Raw genomic sequence first — 23,391 nt, 5'->3', positions numbered from 1 at the left:
GGTAAAGCTCCCTGTCTTTAGATGGGGAGAAGATTGACCCATCTTGAGCTCATTTCCTTACAGCACTACATTATTTAGAAGAAGTTTAACCCATCTCTTTTCTCCTGCATTTTGTGCTTTACTGTTGGGTCATAAAAATACACCTGCCATATCTGATTTGCATATAGTCTTATTTCTGCATTTGCAGGCATCAGCAAGGCATTATACAATTTGTTCTACAAACATTGCAAGAGACTACTCAAAAATTATGATACGGAGCTTTCAAGCCAGGACACTTTCTCCACACCTGAACTCTGAAGTATTCATGGCAATGTCTTGCAAAACCCCTACCAATAGCACGAAGTCCAATTTACTGTTGACAGTTCCATCATGGTCAAGGAAGAAAAACAGACTGGTCCTGTGCATACAGGCCCCTTGGTGCTGGGGTAAGGACACCAATGGCAGGTACATCAGTAAAACTTGAGCAGTTTTCTACCAGGCACAACAGGGGAAGGATCTACTAAACTTGTTCACTACAGGAAAGAATTCAAAGCCAGCAGACAGATAAGGAGGGATCAGGCACTTCACTCCTCATGACTCAAAGAAAGAGTTAAGTATCTAACTCCTGAAGTGCTTTGAAAATCCCCACCAATATAATGAGTGCAAAAACACTTAAAATAAGAACAGGCAACACAAAAACTAGAGGGGCAGGAAGGCAAGAGAAGAACACAAGTCCATTTAAGGCTATCAAGCACAAAGACATCACTTTCCTCTCAGGAAGCCACTGAGCCAGGACTCAGGGTTAGGCAGACCTTTGTTCTCACCAGTACAGCTGCTCTCACAGTCTCAGCACAGAAGCTGGGAGCTAACTGGAGTCCAGCAGAACCCTCACCTAATTTTTTTTTTTTTTTTAACATACAAACCACAAGACAGCCCACAAAATGAATCCCCCAACTTCCTCCTGATACTCATGCCCATGGGCTTTGAACTAGGATTTCCAAGAGTTCCCTCTTCCCCCTTGAGCCTTTCCTTACATGGAAGAATTTATGTCAAACATTCAAGTTGTAGTACCCAAGCCACATTTTACACCACATTTGCTCCCCAGTACTAAGCTCCTTGCTATTCCTCTTTCAGGCACTTTTTACACCTAGTTTTGCCGTGCTCTAAAAAGCGTTCCATGAACTGCTTGGCTTTTTACCAGAGCCTCCAACCCAACATGCTGATCCCCACCACAAAGCCACCCCTCCAATGGCCCCCACCATTCAGTCTTCTCACTGGGCTCCATGCTTTCCATGGCTGGAAGAGATACCACTATGGCACAGAGACCAAAGGCCATAATTTAAGCTATTATTGTACAGAATACATCCCCATACTTTCTATTAGGCCTTGATAAAGATGAGCCCCTTCGTTCTACCTTCCGTCTGCTCCCCTGAAAAAGTTAGCATTGGCTACATCTGCAACACTTTGTGGTAAATCACTAGAAGACACCGTTTCCCACCATCTGCATTTCCAGCTCTGCATCTCCCTAGTGGCCAGCAACATCCTGGTGCCCACTGTGATGCTTTCCACATATCCTTTCAGTAGCCCCAAACAGGACTGTATCCCAGGCAGTGAAGATAACAAGGTATATGAACATGCCAAACATCACTTTGCAGAGAAGCTTGGGGCCTGCTGCTGGACACCAAGTAAGATAGTGCCTTGTTCTGGATGGCTTCTACACCCATGCAGGTACTCAGCAAGAAAGTGCCCTTACGTCATAGGCTCCGGCTTTGATCTGCTGATAGAGTTTGTGCTGATCTTCATCCCAAAAGGGAGGGTACCCCACTAGTAATATGTACAGAATCACTCCTGGGAGGGAGAGACACAGATACACTATGGTTAGGCTAATACGCCAATTCCTTCAGCCCCTCTTCCTTCCCTCTCAACAGTCCCCAAGGCAATGATTGCTCCATATCTTCATCTGCCATCATATTTAGCCTTCTGAGGTAGCAAAAGACAGTACAAACCTCTCACCTGCTGAACCTCACCCCGGGACTTCATGTTCAACTCTTAACACCGGCTGCCAAGAGCTAGAACAAGGTGCATGATGTCCTTCTACCCTACTCTGGCTACCATGGCTGGTGAGCCGCAGCTCCCAGCTGCTCTCAGAGTAAAATGAAACAACACGTCCTGGGGTTGTTGGGCAGCAAGGGGCTATTTAGGAAGGACAATATTTTTAGATGCTTATTTTGCATGGTCTTGGGACAAAAATGACACTGACAAAGCTAACACTCCTGGCCTGCAGAGAACCGTTGAGTCCAAGTCAGGCAACCCTGATATCACAGATCTTTAAACTTATCCATCACAGAAACATTTACACTTACTTTTTAAAAAAATCATCCCTCTTCAGTATTTCATATTCTACACAGTTAGTGTAATAGGAAATTGCTACAGTTATCTAAACAACTGACTCTGCAAAGCATAGACAGGTCCTATCTTTTGAGTCTCAAACATCTGTTAGATGGCCTGAGAAAAGGATTAAGAGCCAGAATCTTCAGGCTCCAGTGTTAACTTCATCTACACAAGGTGCTTATTCTCAAGTGTGCCTTTATGTCTCCACCCAAAAAGAAACAGCACTGCACACCCTCCCAGTAATAGGCTATAAGGAATTGCTCTTTTACATGAAATCATCTTGTTTAAGTGTAAAACATTTTGACAGAATCTTACCACATGCCCATATATCCACTGGTTTTCCATAAGGATCTTTTCTTAAGACTTCAGGGGAGAGGTAGCCTGGAGTACCAGCAAACCCTGCCAGGAAATGGATGACATGAAGTACTTACAGTACCCAAGCAGAAGAGATCTTGCCATATCACAAAATCCACTAGTAGTAACCAACAAATTCTAAAACCCAATTCCCACCCTTCATCTCGTATTTGCTAGAGCTGCCTTTTGGTATACCCACAAAAAGAGGGAAAAAAACTGAAACAGAAAATCAGATGGGATTGAGTGTCTATGTATTGCAGGAAAAACAGAAGAGTAAGAGGGACCATGTTAATCAGCTGGGCACAAACTCGTATGCCAGGCCTTATGGCATCATTACATATAATGGCTTGGAGTTTGAAAACACAAGACACAGACAGGACACATCGAATTGGCAAATGGTGGGGGCACACCAGGAGAAGCAGTCATCTCTCCAGAATCTCGGCAGCACTCAGTCTCAGAGCTGTTGTTTAACCTGAGAAGGTCTCATTTTAATTATGTTTTAGCTAAACAAAGATAAGGCCAGATCCGAATGTGTCCTGAGGAAGGCCAGGTCAAACGCATTTCTGTAAAATGACCAAACAAAATTCCAGATGTCTACACTTCTGAGCAGTATGAAAGATCAGATCAGGGTCTAAACTTAGCAGCTACCTTCATCTCTGACACTAGCATCTACTGTAAACTGAGAAGAAAATCAGAGAAACATATAGCCATTTTTTTCTGTCTTTATTTATCATATTCTTTCCTCTATTGCACTTAGGCTTGTGCCCAAGACCCAGAGGCTGAGATGCTTGAAAAAGAAGCAGCAATGCCAAATACACAGAGGTGTGCTGGAAGAGCCAAGAGAAAGTACTCAGGGAGGGTGCAACTCAACCAGCCGGCAGGAAACAGGGGAGCAAAAGTGGGAAAGCTCTAACAGTCTTACCAAACCAGGCCTGCTGCTCTCCCTGGACTTCTATAGCCAGTCCGAAGTCAGCCAGTTTGACAGCAGCACCCTTACATTTACTTGCCAGTAGTAAATTCTCAGGCTGGGGAGAAGAAAAAAAAAAAAGGGGTAAGAATGAAAGACTCACATCCTCATTAAAACCTCTTAGCTAGTATTCACATCATCAAATTCCACCTGCTGACTGAATTGAGCAAGCAGTAATAAATCTGTTCAGGTGGAAACACAGAAACAGCAATGAATGGCATTGACCTAGAGTGGCAGATAATTCTCACATCTAACACAAATCCTCTGGCTCCTCTATGAGAGCCAGAGCCTTTCCCAGCACAGCCCATACATTACATGCTGACACCAGAGGGCACTGGCAGTACAGTTCCTGCAGCACATAAGCCAAAACTTGTTTCTGCCCTCCCCGAAGAGAATAACTGGAGTGGGGGGGCAAGAAGGGAGGGATGATGCAGTAGATACAATCTGCAGTGATGTTTCTCCCCATGAACATTAGACAGTCCCCAAGGCACTGGAAAAGTAAATATGATGCTAATAAGGGCTGCCAAATTCAATGCTGTAATGTGGGAAGGCATCATCTGGATAGGCAGTAGTTTTCATCCCTTACAGAAAAAGCCTCAGCCTCAAATTGGCATAAGTAGCACAGCAGTGAGTATTCTTGTAAGCAGTTTTTTCATGCCACACATTTACAGCAGCATAAAATAATCTGTCTTGCTACTGCTGCCATCACCTATACAACAAGCAGCCATGTCACTTCCCCCATGGGCCAGGAAATGGAGACAGACTTTTTCCCCCTCACATTTCCATGAATCTCACACAGGTCATAATCCTGTTGTGGTCAGCAGAAGACTTAAGACAACTCCAAAAACTGGAGTGAGAGCTGGTAGCTTCCTCTGGAAGCACCAGAGCAGCTAGTTACATGGGATCCCTTGAAACCCCAAAGCCTTTAAGGTGGTGGCTATTATGGCTCTGCAGGAAAAGCAACTTGTAGATAGGCAGGACAAATGGGATCTCTCATCCTATCCCCTTTTGATCATTTATGCAATTCACATTAAGTTGGAAGCCTGGAAATCCAGAAAAAAGAGCTTGTCTCAGTTTCACAAATCTGACGAAGGTCTTTTTTTGCAGCCTGCTCACCAGTTTCATCCCATGGCAACACTTTACCCCTGTTCTGCCTGACAGGCATAAGATGCTTTGCTTATTCATCTGTCTTGAAGTACTGGGCATGTGCCTCCTTCTGCCTTAAATAAAGGGAAAACAGCCTTCCTCATCACAGCCCTTGCCATAAGCAGCATGGAAGGAGGGGAAACTGGATCTCAATACATTTGGATGCTACTGGCTCTTCCCTATATGGGAAGTGGAAAAGATTGTGTTAATCAAGCTACACTAATGAAAATTCGCTGCTATAAACAAGACCCTAAAGCAGAAGACAAATGAAATGTTCTGAAAATCCCTTCCAACTCCATATCACAGCTGGGCTTAGCTTGACTAAGAAATAGTGACATTTAAGCTAGACTTATGCTAACTAAGCACTATTTGTAGCTCTATTTTAGAAACGAACACCTTAAGGCTAATGGTGCTTATCCATGTGCATGTTTGCCAACATATGAGTTGTCTCAGGTTTCAAATACTTTTTGGTGAGGATGTGAATGCACTCTGTAATTTCTTATCGTCCCTATAGGCAGCTCAATGTTTGACATTCTTTAATAGCATTTCAGCCAAAAGACAGGCTTATGAGAGGGAGGTGCAAAAGACAAAACTTTACTTGGAGCAAGCTCTGCAGTTATTACACACTGATCCTGAAGGCCAAGCTTTTAGCAAGGAGCTAAATAGTACATAAAAAGCACAGGATCTTGCATTGCTAAAAGAAATGGTTACTCCTCAGGCCTGGATAGTTTCAGTCAATCAGAGCAAGAAACAGAGGAAACATGTTAATTACAGCAAGGAGTGTCTAGCATCTGAGAAGTTCTAAACAAGTTGCTAACTTTCATACAAACAAAACTTTTGGAAGGAAACCAAATTATACATCTGAACATAGGATGTGAAGGAAAACTTATCCTGAACTGGAAAACACTACTGATTTTCATAGATGCCCTAATTCTGGGCAGTAGTGACTCTTGAATATTGCTTTCTCAAGAGCAAGTGTCAGGTCTAATTGTCAGCCATTCTGTAGTAGATCATTTGCATCTTTTTACAGTGCTATGAATCAGCAGGTCAAAAGTGTTGTATGGGACTTTGCCAGAAACACTAAGGGTTGTCCACCAGATCAAAACACCAGAGGAACATTGCCACCAAGCTTGCAACGTGCTTTTGCCTTGCTCTCTGCAAAATATTTTTCTACTTTCCCCCTTATGCATTGTTTAACAAGCCAAAACCAACACTAGTAGCCAGTGTCGCCCTGCATTAATTTAACTGGACTGCTGGTGACCATCACCATTTCCACTTTAGACAGAGAGGGCTCTAGGGCAGGCAGATCTTCCCACACAAATCAGGAGCCTGCCCAGCTCCCAGTACAGCAGGTACAGGGTGGGAAGGGAGTCTAGGTAACTCCACTGTGGAGGCTCTGGGTCTATAAATGTGTTATAATGTGGCAAATGGTTGATTCACCCAGTGTTTAACTGGCCAACAGTTTTGGTTTTAGATTTAAAGTGCTTCTACCAACGAGAGAAGAAAGAAATGACACAAAAAATTCATGTTGAGTGTCTCTGCCCCAGCACAATGGCATGTGTTTGGCAACACTGCAGAATAAAAATACACATGCTCTGTGCAGACAAACTCATCCTGACAGATTCAACAGAGATTGCTCCAGGTCTCTAGAGATCTCTTCAATCACAAACTAGAAAGTATCCTTCATTATAATGAATCCTACCCAAGTTCCTCTGGAAGCCTACTGTACTCCAAAATTCACAACTACTTCATCCTGGAGCTGCCTCAGAGAAGCTGAGAGCTGGCAAGGTTCACAAAGACTGAAAACATCCTCGAGAGTTCAGCACACCCTCTAGAAAACTCTGAAGAAGCAAATCTGTGCTTCAGGAACCCCTGAGCCCAGTTCAAGTAAAAAAAAGACAAAACTCAACAACAAAAAAAACTCCTGCCAGCTGGCAACACAGTATTCCTGTCTTGACTCTTCCAATGATCCCCTGGGCTGCTCTCCTCAGACTACAGCACAGAAGAAACATTACCTTCAAGTCCCTGTGCACGATATCATGCTGGTGAATGTGATTCACACTCTCCAGTATCTGATGAATACAGTGGCTGCAAGATAAAAGGGAGAGACACACAGAGTTACGCACACACATTTGACATCTCATCTCATCCCAGAACTATTTCCCTAACTTTTATACTTGTACTAGGGGGAAGTTCAAGACCCCACGCTGAATCCCTTCGTCATGACCACTGGATGTCACAGCTCAGTACCGTCACAGCTGAACATCCCCAGCCTCGCAGCAACAGGATGCCAGACATCCTTTCTATAGCAGGACCACAAAGCCTCTCTCCTACCTCCCATCATTTCCTTCCTTTCCTTCCCATCACATTAAGCCTCTCACTTGTTCCTTCAGACAACAGTGCTCACCCCACACAGAACAACCAAGGCATCTGAGTATCTGCAAACAGCAGCCGAAATTGTGCAAGCAAGACCAAATCACTCCAGGAAACATTCTGCTGGGCTAGTCCCGAGCAAAGAATAAACTTTGAGAGAGCAGCAGCCTCCCCCGACAAATTCAGGATGACGACGCCTGGGCGCCTGCCAGTTTGCAAAGCTTTCAGAGCAGCATCTCAAGCACTTTATATACACAATGCGCACACACACCCGCTTGCTGGGTGCCTTTTAAGTACAGATCCCACTTAAGGGGTTAGTAATCTGAAAAGCAGACTCATTCCGTTAAGTGCAGTGTGCTGCACTCCCCCAGCTCACAGAAAACCCTGTCTCTGCCATTCTCACTGCCGTAAACCACAAGGCAAAAGCAAGATGTTATTTACACCTGTCGCATAAGGACAGCACAACACGCCCATGGGTGAGATTCCTGGTTGAAACCATCTCTTCCACTAAACACTTAGCTGCCAAGGGTGAACGTGTAATGGAATAGGGATTTTGACAGCTGTGGCTGGGCAGTAAGCATGCAGATGTGGGCAACTCAGAGAGGTCTGTGTCCTCGCTGCAGGATCTCTCAGTCCCCTCACCAACTTCTACAAATCTCAGGGGAACAAATTTGAAATGAGTGAAATATTTGAGGGAAGGGAAAAAGGCTTCTGGAAAAGATAGGAAGAGGGTGAGGGGGAGGAAGAGAAGACGAGGTGCAGCGCTGTGTGTTTGCTACCCCCACCCCTCTGGAGCTGGCAGTATGATCCTTAGGGTCGGAATCCATGAAAATCTCCCCGTTCCCAAAACAAAAATGTATAATTAGAACAGAGCTGAGTCTGAGCGAGAGAGATTTTCTGGCCAAAAATGGCAAAAGTGTGAGGTGTCCCAGGCAAGCCAAACACGGCAGATTGGCACAGACCTCGCTTCCTTGCTCTCCCAGCCTGCTCTGGAATTCAGCACGGCATGGGGAGAGAAAGGGAGGAGTTTCACTCTGTCATCTTGTGGGCACTTCAAGACCTGGCTGGCTGACAATCAGAGGGTTGAGCACCCTGAGGAGGGCTCACAGAGCAACAGACAGTTCTTCTTTTCCCCTAACTCTGCCATAATTTTCCTGAGCAGTGTCAGTCACTGACAGCTCTTGAGCACTTCAGGGAACAGGCACCGGCAAGAGGGACAGTGGAAGGATTGTGATTGATAACCTCAAAACTTCCCAACTTCAAGGCAGAGTGGCATGACTGACTGTTTATCCATCTGAGATGATGTGCCCACAAGATCTGTACACCCCACTGAAAACATCTGTGGGGCTCTCAGACCTCTCTGCCAGGAGCTCCATCAGATGTGATGAGTTCACTGGCCTTCCCAGCCACCAGACAGCTCACAGCAGAGCATGCAGTGCAATGCCTCATTTGAAACCCTGCAATGCCCAGGAGACAGGCTGTAAGTGTACCACAGGGAAAGCAAATAAGCACCTGCAGACTCCATCAACAGTCCCTACACTAACACACTCCCTCCTTCCTTGCACTCAGTATCATCTTTCTCACAGTACTGCCTACCAACCTGCCACAGTGTCCACTACTTCCATCTTACCCCTCTCTTCTCATGGCTCCCCTAACTCCTGCTTCAGCAAGGGTTAGTGTGGGATAAGAACACAAACGCAGAATAAGCAGAGTAAAATGTCACCATTGGGTCACTTCCAGGCCATGTTAAAGCAGAACAGGAGCGGCCTAATCCCAGCTTTGATTCCAGATGCTGTGTGTCCAGCAGATGGATGGGTCAGAGAACACCCTCAGCTACTGCTGCAGAGAATACTCACACTGCATAAAGAGGGACAAGCACATGCCACTTCAGGAAGCTCACACGTGGGAGAAAGGGACCCATTGAGGAAAAGAAGGGCATAACTAAATATTTTTAGCATTAAAATATAAAGGTTGTTCTCACATACTGTGCCTTTTCTTACTGTGCCAAACAGCTCACAGTCACAGAGGGCTTCCACAGAAACACAGCCTTCAAAGCCCCCTCTCCCCAGTCCCCTGTAAACCACTACCTAGACACAGGCAAATTGAATAGGTCTGCCGACAGCAAGGGCACATCACTGGAAACCCTGCTAGGAGAAGGCAGAGGCCAAGTAGGCACACCCTCACAGCCACAGGACAACTCTCCCCTCCATTTGCTCAGTAAGGACACACTGTCACCACCCACCAAAGAGGTCAGGTAGACAAAGCTGCTAGCAGTGGTTCTCCCAGCAAAGAGCACAGCATCTGCAAGTGGCAGAGCCAGCAATGTCTGCAAGTGGAAAGGGCTAGAGCTGCAGCAAGTCAGGTTGACTGTGACAATAAGCTTATGCTAATAGCAGAAAGAGGAATTGTTTTCTCCAGACAAGGAGCAAGAGTGTTAGAACAAAGCCACGCACAGATCAGCAGTCAGGAAACTCATTCCACTTGTACACTGTACATGTATGTACAATGTGTGTACATGGCACATGCATGGAAGGGTCTGGAAGGAGCCTTACCTGGCATCTGCTTCACTGTAGTATTCTCTAGCAACAATATCCTCAAAGAGCTCCCCACCAGTAACCCTGGAGAGCAAAAGAACAAAGGAGGTTATGGAGCCCATGCACGTGTAGCTCAAGGATGCTCAGGATGTATGTGGCCCCCCATGTGGACCCTCTGCTGCAGCCTGTGTGAGAAACTGCATCACAGGGGAACCAGAGCACAGCTCCACCACCACGGCACCTGCACTGGCATATCCATGTGACTGACACTGTGGACTTCCATTTCACCAGCAGTGTATGGACTGCACACGAATTGTCCATACACCTCTACAGAGCTTAGTATGTGTTAAGCTTGGGAACAACACCCCTCCTCTGACCTCCCCTAGGCTGCCCCAGAGGCAAAAGTCAGTCTCCATGCACAGGATAGCTATTCTTTGCCATTCCATGCTTACACCTGGTGCCAGGAGCCTTCCTGGTCTGTCCCCACCACACAGTCAATGGATTTTTGTCAAATAGGCCAGAGGTATCTACAGGTCTCAAAAGAGAAAGGGAGAATTACAGTAATGCAGGTGTTTTTTATTCCACTCTTAGTCAACCATCAATGTGCCTGCATCACTGGTGAAGCATCAAAGACAGACACTTACAGATCAAAGACGAGGTAATGGAAACCTTCTTCTGAAATGCTGTCATGGAGTCGCACTGCAAAAACATAATCAAGAAATGGAGATTTACAGAGCATGTAGCAAATATGACACTTCACAAATCAAACTCATGCACACAGCCAAATTTTCCCTCAAATCAATCAGTTTATTAATTCCCCATGCTCTTCACTTTGTGCTCCCTTAGTGACCCATTTCCTTCTGTTATCTCAAAGGAACAGATGGGTGTCCTTCCCAAACACTCACCCCTCCCCAATGTCAAGACAAACTCTAAGCATCTTTGACCTCCTCTTCATTCTCCTTCTCTAACACTTCAGTACCTTCCTTTCACACCTGCCAATGTTTTCCTCCATGCTCATGTTTTGCTGTCTCTTCCCATCCATTCTTATTCCAGAAAACAAACTCTTTTCAGAGTCTCAAAGCAAGCCCCCAGTCCATAAATTGACTTCCGACCCTACCTGCATATCAGTATCATTGGTCTTCCTTCTGCCTTTCATCTGTAAGGCTACATGACATTCCCTTCTCTTCCTTCTTTTTCCTCACTTACACCCCAGCCTTAAGTGTCCTCCTGACTTACACCCCCAATCCTTTTCCAAAATTCAGAACCAGCTTCTTGTCTCATTTTTCTGACCTGCTTGTTACAGGACATATTCGATCACATTTCCCTTTCTCAAAATTTCATCCACCTTTAGCTACCTATCTCTCTCTAATTCTGCTCCTATTACCTAAATTAATCTTCACCTTTTACCTTTCCTTGTCCCCTTTAATGTGCAGGCCCACAATGGGCCACTATTCCCTGATATTCTGGGATCTCTGGGGTTCTGTCCTCCTTTCCTCATTTTACACACAGGCAGTAATTATTGTATCTATGCACCCAGCACAGTGCTGTTTTCTCCTGTCTGAATTAAAATCTCAATTTCTTTGATTTTTTTGGAACTAGTTCTAAACCAAGAGAAGTAACTTCATTTCATATTGCTACCTAACCCTTACTTTTTGCTTTTCTCCTCTTCTGCAAAACTTCACACTTTTCCCTGCCAATCAGTCACAAGTTAGCAATCCTCTTTGACTCAACTTCTAAACCTTCACAGCCTGACTAGAACAAGGTGTCTTCTTCACATGACCATCTCACCCAACTAAAGCAACTAGCTGAGACAAGACTGGGCCTCAGTCACTGTAACACCTTGTAATCGAGTATCGACCAAAGTAACATTACTGGTCTCAATCTCACAAGAGAAATCTCATTATCCTGCTCTGTCACTTTAATGGTACCTTTGCCTCTCCTTGCTGTCTTCCATTCTCTTCCACATACAATACAGGTGACCTGCCTTGATCTTCCCAGCATCATGGTTTTCTCTCTGCCAGTATTGCACCCCTTATTGGTGCATGATATCAGATACCACCACTGTCTTGGGAATGTTTCAAACTAGCACGTGGCACACGATCCTACCTCATAGGGGACAGCTTTTGCACATGCTCTTCTCTGCTCCTCTTTGCAACTCTCCTTTGCTAAGGCACCCTTCCACATGCATGCAAACACACACAAACTCAGAACAAACTCAGAACAGATGTGCAGAGACCACTGCCAGTACCTTATCTAAAAGGATATCATTCTTTCCTTATTCCTTTTGCCTGTTCATTCCTATATTTTTCCTCCTTTTATCTACAAGCTCTCTGACCTGGTCCCTTGACCACTTTCCTTTCCTTAGCATTTCTACTGCATATCTAACTGCAGGGGTTCAGGAGGAGTACTCCACCCAGCATAATGCTGTAAACATGCAAGTACAGTGAGAGTACCAGTACAGTAGGTGTTTCAGGTGCAACATGGTGTTCCTACTGCAGGAAAACAGAGACACATCACCTTTAAGAACTATGTTCCTTAAATCATTCACTGCAAACAAAAAAATCCTCCAAGTAAGCAGTTTTAGCTGGCTATGTAGTAACTTTATTGCAATACGATTTTGTGCTTACAAGAAAACTTGCCTCCTGAGCACTTGGCAGAAAGTAGCAGAGGCAGCATTATAAAAATGCAAGTGAGAAGAAAGGTACTTCCTAGGAGAAAAGATTTTCATTCAAGTCTGGAAACAAGATGGAAAGTGGCTGAAACAGACACTTAGATTCCCAATGCAGGGCAGTTTTCACTCCAGTGAACAAGACTATTTGAGGTGAAAGTAGGAGACAAGTACATCAACAAGAGCAGAGGCCCAGAACACAGGCAAAAGTCTGTGAGGAGACCTTATGAACAGATGGAGAAACTTCAAGGAAAGCTGAATGTGCTAATAAGGTCATGTCTGGTGACGTTCAGTGGGCATGAAAAAGCATTCTCCTTCCTCTGGCACCTGAAAGGTCAGCAAAGCACTGCAAGAAACAGTGAGCAGAGAAGAGAGTGGCATGAATGAAATCATGACAGAGGAGGAGCACAGCCACCAGCAGGTTGAGAACAGTGGCCTTGAAAAAGGAACAACAAACATGTCTGCAGGTAGAAATGAGAAACAGTGAAAGATAAACTTTGATGCAAAGATGCGGGCAGCAAATTACATCAGAAAATGAAACACAAATGAGCTGATTGGTGCTATTTCTTTGTCCTGAGGAAAGCAATTTTGTCAGCTACATTATGAAAAGGGAAGGAAGTAGCAATTCAGCTGGCAGAGACTGGCAGAAGCAGCAAAAAGAGCCTTCAAGGACAGTAAAAACACTACTCGCATCCTTAGGTGAGGAACCATGACAGGAGGACAGAGACAGTTCATAAATACTGACGCTGTACATCACCCTAGGGCTGCACAGCAAAAGAAGGCCTTGAAGGCAGGACACAGGTCATTAACTTAACAAGGGAGCTGCCTCCTCACAACAGCCCAGAGCGATGCTGGAACAAAATCTGCCCAGGATTTAAGCTGCTGAGGTAACAAAGCTCAGAGAGTAATGGTAGAATAGCAAAATCTAGAAAAGCTACAGGAAAAATGACACTGGGCCCCACCACCCTGCACAGGAATAACTAGTGACAGCTCAAAATGTTAAGCTTTAATCGTGAAGGGGGACAGCAATGAGGGGAGTCAAAAAGGATTAGGAAAAATCTGAATATACCAAAACTTATGACTTTCAATTCCAGCCCTCGCCTACTTCACAGTGATGCTGCCATGAAGAAACAAAAACAATACCCAGTAGCAGAATAGAAAGAACACTAGTGCCCTTTCACCATAATATTTTGCTTCCCTATCCTCCTGCAGAACCACAAGAGCTTTCCTGACTGGCAAGGAGACTGCAATGGACAGCTCTGATGCCATGGTTCACTCTGCTGACACATGAAGTCAAAATGCCCTGTTTTCTAATACAGTGCTAACTACTAGGGACAATCAGCTTAAACACATGATCTGCCTTTTCCAAAACTATTCAGCCAGTCCATGAAATAGCATATATTTAGAAGTTACTGAAGGATAAAAAAACATTTTAAAAGGTTCTGTGCCTCCTCTCCATTTTGGTTCACAAATATGATCCACATTGTGTGAGTATTCATCATGAACATACACAAACATCAGAAACCATCTGACACCTCCACTGTCCAGGTGGTAATGAACTCTCTCTGCTTAAGGATAATCTGTGCAAGTGTCCTTCACCTGAAGGCAGAACACGGTTTCCTGAATGGCCAGTTCCAAGAGTGAAACCCAAGTACTGGGCTGTCCTCTGTTTCAGACACTTTCCCATGAAAAGAGCATCCCATTTGTTCACAGGCTGCTGGTTCTGACACACTGTCTGACAACTTCATTACTACTACCACTTCAACCAAGCAGTTGAGTAGAGCTCACAAAGGCTGTTCATATCTGTGTAACCTTTTGACACAAGAGGGTGAAAAATATAATAATATATAAGTACTGGAGGGCAAAGTATGCCCAAACCCTGATTATACATGATAAGAAATATGGAGAAATAAAAATAAAAGTACTCATCCAGTTAACCTTTTCTTCAAAAACATTACAGCACTCCTTTTTTTTTCTCTCGTCAGGGGAGCAGTGATGTCTATGTCTAGCACAGCAGGCTAGACAAATACACACATCACAACCAAACTACAAAAGAGACCAGTACTTGCCAAGGAACCTCATCTCACTCTATTCACCAGAAGATGAGGTAGATTATTTCTATTAGCTCATTCTGTTGCCCAGAAGCAGCAATTCATACCGTATTTCCTTCCTAGCCAAACACTCTTAACACAAGGAGTCTTATAGATGTAGGAAATTAGACCCTGCCAACACCACACACAGCTGGAGTCCCCTGATGACTCTTCTCATTCAAAGGTCTCTGATGGATAAAAAAGCATGTACTACAATGGTTAGGTTCACAAGAACAGATAAAGAGAAGAGAGTAAGAAAGAAAACAGAAGCAAGTCAGACATTGAGGGACTAAATCAGTTACAGGATATGGTGAAAGACTTTACCCAAGGTCCTTTCAGAGCACAGGAAAAAGTCCCATCCACACAAAAAACAGAGGGTTTGTAGAGTTCACATGCACATCTAATTTTGTAAGACTGGCAGGTCTTACTGATAACTTTAGAAATAATAAATAAAAAAAACCTGGAGCACTAGTAAGCACTTGCAGAACAAATGCTATCCAAAGGAGTAGAGTCAGTTACAGACTGGTAGGTAGAAACATCTTCTCCAACAATACCAGCTGCTCAGTCATCAGAAAGTGTGCATCGCCACTTGGATAGCTCCAAGAAGTACACGGCTTCTGGGAGAAACAAGGAGTCATTTCAGCACAGCATCTTGATGAAACAATGTTTTCAGCAAGTTGTAAAAATTCTAACTTTAATCATATAGAGCCCTGAATCTGGTACTGCAGTGATGCTCCACCAAAGGTGATGAGAGTCTGCTACCCAAAACTGTTCCTCCAGTTTTAAATGCACACACGTAATTCTGCACAGTTAAAGATCTGTGATGCATCACAACACACAGGGCACAACCTAGCTAACCAGTTTAAGTATCCTTTTCCACCCTCAGTCTCCTCTCCAGCCTCATCCTATGTAAACTAGTCCTTCCTGTACTGGAAGCATCTCCCACAGAGTTGGCCTTTTGGAAAAAATAACATCAGAAAAACAGCAATATCAAAACCACTCCCATTCCCCAAAAACCCAGATCTTCGACACAGCCTGATGCAAGTTAGGCAAGTTATTTTCTGTCTTGTGTGGGTGTGTATGTCAGGTCCGAGACCCTAATGCAATCCAGAGCATTTGCAAAGAGCCTGATCCCACAGTGAGTGGCTCAAGGGGATGTGCTGCGGCTACTGAACCTAACGGCAGCTGTCTACCAGGAATTCAAGCACTTTCTAAGAATGTCTGCTGTGAATATTACTTTTCTCTGCCTGCTGTCTTCAGACACTCACTAGAAATCTTGCCTCAAGAGCAGAACTTTAAGCTGCTACTTCAAAGTGTTTCAAAATCCTCGTGCGCATACAGTTTTTATTTTTGAAAGAAATAACATTAATAGGTTATTATAATAACTACAGAAAATTAAGTATTTTAGCGAGAAACAGCAATACAGTAACAGTCATGCAACGTGGTTTACATTCCCTGCTTGAATAAAGTGATGCTGTACAGACAGCCACAGCTCTCTGCTGACTGTGATATGAACCAAGTGAGCATAAGAGCAAAATCTCCTTCATATCAAACTGCACCAGCCTAACAACCAATGCAAATTGCTGCTGAGTCATGCACAGCAAGGCTCTGTGAATGCAAAAGTTGAAGTGAATCATGAAGAGATCAGCAAAGAGCTTTCAATTTTTACAAAACCCCACCTGAACTACAGGAACATAAGAAGACACAGAAAAGCAACAGGCATCTCATTTTTAAAAGGTCACATCTAAAAGGCCAATTGATATGGGGGAAACAAACACGGAATATGCCTAGCCTAGCTTTGACCCACATCTCCCTTTCACTCTGTCCAGTGTGCTGAATATTATTATCTTTTTACTCTTATATCAAGCACAACAGGCCTGGAGCATTTATGCCTGCCACATAAGCCCCAGGATGAGCATTACCCTGTATCCCACATCCACAGTAAACAATGGAGCAGGGCTGCCCAGGGGCTCAGCCCATGGTTGGAGCAGGCAGGCTATTGTTAACACAGGGTGATTTCTGGCAACATGGCAGTAAGTATCTGCCAGCAAAGAGGTTTCTGAAGACACAACAAAAGGCAATTACAGAGGAAGAATTCCACAGGACAATTCCCAGTATCTTCACCTGGCAATCACTCATCTCTGCTTAGGAAAAGGTAATGTGGTCTGAAATATGCTTGCTCCTACATACCAGTAGTCTTTGCCTGTCCTTAGGGACAGTGTTGAAGCTACAGGTAATCTTGTCTGCTAAATCTAGGTTCGCTGGTGTTCTTAAATGTAAAGCATTTTGATACTATGGGAACATAAAGTATGGTATTTGCCAACTATCTCTGCACCAACAGATTGCTTGCTGTGATTATGTAACATTTGGGGCTCTTAAAGTAAGTTGCCTGTGTTGCAGTACCTGCAGCAGAGCCAATACAAGGCAACAGATTTATGGTTGTTTCTTGGGTCATGGTAATTGTAACACAGGAACTCTTTCATGCAGCCTCAGTAGTACAAACTCAAAAGTACTCTGGGATCTTCTGGACTGAATAATGTTATTTAAAGGTCAGCCGCTCATTAGAAACAGCCACAGCTTCAATTCTCAGCAGTTTCCAACAAGTTGCCTGTATCATGGAGAAATGGAGGAGGTAAGAGCAACTGCAAAGGGTGTATTTCAAGAGACTCTGCATGTCAGAAGCAGCAGAATAAAACTGGAGGCTAAAACCTACCTGATGCCCTCTTCCAATGATATTCTCCAACATGCCAGGAGGTGCTGAAACTATAGATACAAATACACATGGCCCGACAGACTGCAAACTGAGCGCTACTGTCCATGGCAGCACAAGTGACAAGTGAACTGACACAGATGGCTACCACCCACTCTCTGCTTCCCCAGCTGCTCACCAGCCTGGGCAGCCAAGACGGGAACTGTCCCACCACCTCCGAGCCTGGCTGAGCGCCAGGATGCTTCCTGCACGGTTCACATCACTCGGGATGTCTGTCCCGCAAGGAGCCACCACCAACCTGTGACTGCCTGTGAGCTGGGTGCTCAGCTCCCACCCCAGCTGTTTCTCTAATTACATTAAACACGCAAACTTCAGCTGCAGCTGCTCAGGCTGCCTCCAAAAGACTCTCCTTTTAATTAAAAATTCGCTATTAAAAAGCATTAAATTGTGTAATGCAAATAATCCTCTAGAAATCATCTGTTCCAGCAGCTAATGACCAGCTTTGTCAGAACAGTAACTAATGGTAGCAGGACAGTTAGCTAACAGGACATAGCAGGCTGCTGTTCACCAGTCTCTTAGGAACATGGACTCTTTCCCTCCTCTCCAAAATCTGACACAGAGGTCACAGTATGCTGGATGTACACCAGCTTGCTGTAGACTCCCCAAGTCCACAGCATGTCACACCAATGGTGGTTCTAAAGCTTTGGAAAATGGAAGAGAAGAAGGACTTGTTAACACTCTGCTCCAGTTCAGGCAGAACGATGTTGCTGCTGGCTCTGCAAAGAAACACAAGGAATAGTCCTAAGGCACTGTGAAAAAGCAGAGACACACAGAGGTGGGTTCCCCCCTCACCATTGTTCTCACTGTAACCTTTGTAACACTCTAGCCCAAAAAATGAGGCTAAAGCACTGCCCAGTCAGGAAATTCCTTTATGCACTGAAATTCACAGCCTAGAAAGGAGCTGCAGGGAGAACAGTACCTTTCCTATTACAAAATTCATCCTTCTGCAGTGATAAAAAACAAAAGTAAAATAAATAAATAAATACGCACACACAAAAAGTATTTTTAAAATAGATTTCAGTCACAACTAAATGTTACTTTTCCTTTGATTTTACAATGTCTGTATTGAAAAGCTGAAGTTTAGCACCATATATAACATTTAGTATGCCCTACTTAAACACTACATGAGCCAAAAGAGTGCATTAACAGAAATATTTCCTGCTTTCCTGATAACAGTGCAATCACGACTATCCAGAATTGTTATTAATAATTTCCTATTAGCCACATAGCAGATAAGCAAAGTACTTCTGATAACCACTGGTATTATATTAGAGCTTTCTCTAAAAACCCCCAAAATAATAACAAACTGACTTCATTGATGTCTCAAAGAAAATACACAGAGAACACCTACTTTATTAGAATTAATAGAATAAAGATAGTGGCCGTGACAAATTTTAGCTCTCGTACAATGCTCTGCAACTTGGCTACACGTACTTCTGCCATCAGGGATGAGGTGGACTTTTGCAGTGCTCCTGCCCATGCAGGTGGGTGTTCTGCCTGACATCCCCCAAACCTCGCTGAAGGACCCTGATGTTCACACCTCCTGTTTCTCATTGCCAGGACAGCCACGACTCCTTCCCACAGACATGAGCTCTGTTCAAAAGGCAGGTTGTCGCTTGCACGATTTCCCCCGAGCGCAGCCGCCCCTGCTGCGTGCAGGGCTCAGGCAGGGGGAACCCCAAAGGAGGCTCCCTCCATTCCTTGGTGCTGTCCTAAATAGAGCGGGGAGGGCAGGAGTAGAGGAATTCTCCTCTGATTTTTGCAGTACCTTTGAGTGCACTGAGTCTGGCCCTCATCCCACTATTTATTTTTTAAGGGGTTGCTTGCATACAGATAAATCTCACAGCTAAAGAGATGAATAATGTAATCCAAATATGTCTCTAGTACAGACCAGAGAGACACACAGAATAAATATAACCCCTGGCAAGGAAAAAAGTGCAATTATTCCTCCATTCTCAAATTGAGGGGGCTTATGGAGAAATGTTTTTCTTAAAACTACAGGAAAAGCTATAGGAAGAGATGGCAGTAAAAGACAAAAACATGAAGAGATAAAAAATAGTGAAAGAATTAACTGTGAAAATGAGAATGAGAAATAAAAAGGTGGACTGGTTGGGGTTTTGGGGAACATCCTATCAGGCAGAAATGCATGGGCACTCACCTAAATCTCTAGCATTGAAAGGACTACAAACAATAAATGGTAACTTGCAGCTCAAAGGCTCAAACTTTCCAGCAGGAGTGCACTCCAGCTGATAGTTTCTTTGAAGGTTTTTTGAGTGTTTGTTGGTGGCTTTTTCCCTTTTTCCTTTTCTTTTTTTTTTTTTTGGCAAGGTAGGAGGAGAGCAGGTTAAGGGCATAAGTCCACAAATATTATTTTTCGACCTCTTAGGAAGCTCAGTAACTTGCTGTCCTCTCAGACAGACCCATGACACCTCCAAGGAAAAGATGCTTAGTTACTGAGAAAGTCGCAAAGCATAAATCTTGCTACAAGGTCTCTTCTCCACCCGCCCCACCTTCTCCACACCATCCTCTCTCTGCACCAGAAGCAGTACCTCAGCAACAGAAATCACAGGACAGCAGCTTTGAAAAGCCAGCCATGCGTGGGAGGATCCCACTTGGAAACACCCGAGTATCCATAGGGCAGTAATCGTGGCCAAACCACGGGATAATCCCCAGCATTTTAACTATTCTTTGCACATCCCATCCTTTCTGTCCCAATTGCAAAGGCAGTCTGGATGCCTGCAGCCAAATCAAAACAAGGAAATCTGCTGTTTATAGCAAAACACAGCCTACGTTTTTTTCTTGTTCACTAAGGAAGCAACTCAAATCTCTTGTTAAGGAAAAGGTGATAGGAAAACATTACAAGCGGCAGCAGAGGGGAAAATTTGAGGGCCTTGTTAAGACTAGTATCTCAGAATGAGGAATGAGTGAACCTGAAGTTGTAGCTGATACCACTAAAACATCAAATCCAGTATTAGGTCTGCAGACATGGTCAATGCACTGTTTCCCCCACAGGTTAGTTATGAGCGTTGTGGGATTCTCCATCTGGGCTGTACAGAGAAGGATAGCATTCTCCTTAGTCTTTGCACCACTTTGCACCTTGATCATAACCATCATTTAAGGGCACACAAACTGGAGGCCTTTTCTTACACACATCCATCAAAATTCCTCCCACAACTCGGAGGTACTAGGAGAACCAAGACCACTTGTCAAAGGAAATAAGACTCATCCAGATCAAAAGAAATTCTTCTAATTCACAGGGGATTTCTATACCATTTTCTTCCCATTTGAAATAAGGACATGTCCAAAATTGTGGTTTATGCTGAGAAAAGCCAACAGATAGAAGTTAAAGTAAAAAGAATTCAGATGCAAGTATATTTTGGAAAAGAAGTCTGAAGGAGGAAAAACCTGAAAAAGCAATAATTCTGATAGATGCTGAGGACAGCATTTCACCACTGCTATAAATTCCCTCAAAGAAATTAACTCTGAAGCAGTTCAGCAGAGTATATGAAGGCAGAAATCAGAAACAGAATTTGGCTGTGGCTCTTGGGCTACTACCAACCTCTCTTAAAATATGTATTTTTATTATTCTAGACCTAAGTGCATCCAGTTCTTCAGAGCAAAGGCTGCCATGAGCTGGAGCACAATGACCAACCAGAATTGCTCAGTTCCAACTATGAACAAAAGATATATTAGAGAACTACGTCTGTACAGTTGGGTTAAAAATATCTAAGACAGAGTACAGATCAACTAGTCACAGATCCAAAGATGAGGCACATATTTAGACTGGCATAACAAGGAAAATTTAGGAGAAAGGCAACACCTAACAACATAGTGGACAAAATCCATGCACAGAGCAGACTTCTGCTCTGTACACTGACCAAGCCACACTGAACAATCCTACCCTTGCAGGGGAACACAGGAATGCTAGAAAAGAGTTCTCAAAACCATGAACAATGATTTTGACCAAATTTTGCATCATTATTACTTTGGGAGTCCTAAGACAGGGAAGGTCACATTCAGCACTGTTCTGAACTTCTCATCTGCACTGAACAAGCCTGCAGGATAATACTAGGGTTCACAGCTCTGTCACTGTTCTAACATTTAATGGATAGCAGGAAGCATGGAAAAGAAAAATGAATTTTTGACAAGAGAATCCCTGTAGTGAATGAATTACAAGATTTAAAAATTAAATACACAGACTGACTAAGCAGAAGACCAAAAGAGCTGTTCCAGTAAGCAAGAGATAATATGCAACACATTGTAAGTTTAGCTCTGCAACAAACAGAAGTTCATTTTATCTTAGCCATTGCACAAGTTTCACTGGCACAATCAGGAAAGCATGTGCAAATGAAGAGTCAGGGCTATGAGTGTGCTTACAGAAATCTGCCTCTTTCCAGCAAAGCAGAGATCAAGGGAGAAGAGAGCACTTCTACGTGTTCCCAAACACATCCATGTCTAATGCCCACAAGATTTATACATAAGTGAATCACTGGAACAGTTGTTCAAGAAGTGGAATTCCCCATAGAGCCATGACTCTTCCCAACTTCCACAGGCACTTTATCTGCTTATGGACAGATTAATGATGTTGTCTTCTGCATCTTTAGTATACCCATATCCTCAGTAATGGGTGCATTTTTTGAAATGAACAGATCACTGGTTGATCTCTGTCCAATTCTGCTGTATTTGGTGACCATGGCTGGCAAATGGCTTCTCTGAGCCAGAATTCAAAGTTTTCTTGAAGCTGTCAGAAGGAAAAAGAACAATTTGAAACTTAGGGAAAGTAGTCCTTCCTCTACTGAAGTCTGACCAGCTATAATGACACATTCAACATGGTACATACCATGAATTGGAAATCAGAAGAAAATTATCTCAAGTTAACTTTCTTTTTTGTACAGACAAAAAAACCCTATTGCAACACCAAGCTCTTGGAAGGATTACTCCACTGTGATTACCTTGGCCATAATGTGCATCTAAAGACAAGCAAAACACTCAACTACACAGCAATAGCCTATAATTGGGTCTAAGATTTTATGAAGGTATGTTAGGATAACTCAGAAAGCAGTCATTTCACAAAAAGCAACGGCAAATGGAAATATCACCATTACTCTGTATCTAAAGTAATCTTTATTTTATCAAAGTAGCAGTGTTATGGTCAATGTGTTGCTGTCCAGAATCAACTGTCCTGCTGTAAATGCATAAGAACCACAAATTCAACAACAGGCTTACTTTATATGCTGTGTACCCTGCCTGCCTCACAGAGTCCTAACTTTCAGTCTTCTGCCCGAGACTCACTGCAGGCTCAGGTCACTGTAGAAGAACAGGATTTGCTGCAACACAATTTGCAACAAAAAACAGTAACAACAAAACTTGAAATGGAAAGCAAGTTCAAAATCTGCAGAATTCTTCATGGCTTGTGTAGTGTTACGCACAGAGCTCACACTGAGGCAACACACCAAGTATTCATCCAGAAGAGTTTACAGCATGGAATGCCAGTAACTAGGTGATTACTAACTGCTAATACACATTTCGAGGAAAAAAATACCGCTATGTCAGAACAACATGTTTCCCTTCTATGACAACCTAACAAGTCCAAGGAACATGGAAGCAGCAGTGCATGTAGCATCTGGACTTCAGCAAAGCTTCTGACAGCATCTTACGAGCTCTTTCCACAAGCAATTAAGAAAAAACATGTATTCAGAACTAGCTTACAATAGTGTATACAACTCATTCTAAAAATACTCAAAATTGATCACTGTCAAACTGGAACAACGTATCAAGGGATATCTTCAAGAGTTTGTCCAGACTCCAACAGTATTCAACAGTGTTATTAATTATCGACATGATGTAATATATGGCATTGTTATTAAAGACCACGTTACTGTGGGAGCTGCAACCCTATTATACTATCAACAGATAAATCAAAATGGTCTTGACAAAGCTGGGGAGGGGGGGAAACCCACAGACTGGATTTCTTCCTGTTTGTTTTAATAAAGATGAATGTACACTTCAGTAGGAACCCTCATCTATACAAGATGGAAAAATTATTTGCTTGCCGGAAGTTGTGCAGAAAGTAGTCAGCAGCAATAATGTATCAGAAAACAAACTTGCATCAACAGTGT

General features: G+C 43.6%; 1 protein-coding gene across 27 annotated transcripts in view; it reads right to left on the bottom strand.

The window, feature by feature from the left end:
* Positions 1-23,391, bottom strand: part of CAMK2G (calcium/calmodulin dependent protein kinase II gamma) — a 118,241-nt gene that overhangs the window by 39,395 nt on the left and 55,455 nt on the right. For all 27 annotated transcript variants that reach the window (XM_064663790.1, XM_064663794.1, XM_064663796.1 and 24 more), the window contains 6 exons: positions 10,389-10,443; positions 9,763-9,828; positions 6,853-6,925; positions 3,647-3,749; positions 2,686-2,769; positions 1,733-1,827 (listed from right to left, as the gene is read on the bottom strand). In XM_064663790.1, the coding sequence (XP_064519860.1) occupies positions 1,733-1,827; positions 2,686-2,769; positions 3,647-3,749; positions 6,853-6,925; positions 9,763-9,828; positions 10,389-10,443 (476 nt within the window). The remainder of the gene's footprint in view (positions 1-1,732; positions 1,828-2,685; positions 2,770-3,646; positions 3,750-6,852; positions 6,926-9,762; positions 9,829-10,388; positions 10,444-23,391) is intronic.

Source organism: Pseudopipra pipra, chromosome 8, assembly GCF_036250125.1.
Source record: "Pseudopipra pipra isolate bDixPip1 chromosome 8, bDixPip1.hap1, whole genome shotgun sequence".
In the NCBI taxonomy this organism is placed as follows: Eukaryota; Metazoa; Chordata; class Aves; order Passeriformes; family Pipridae; genus Pseudopipra; species Pseudopipra pipra.
This window is presented reverse-complemented; position numbering and strand designations above follow the sequence as displayed.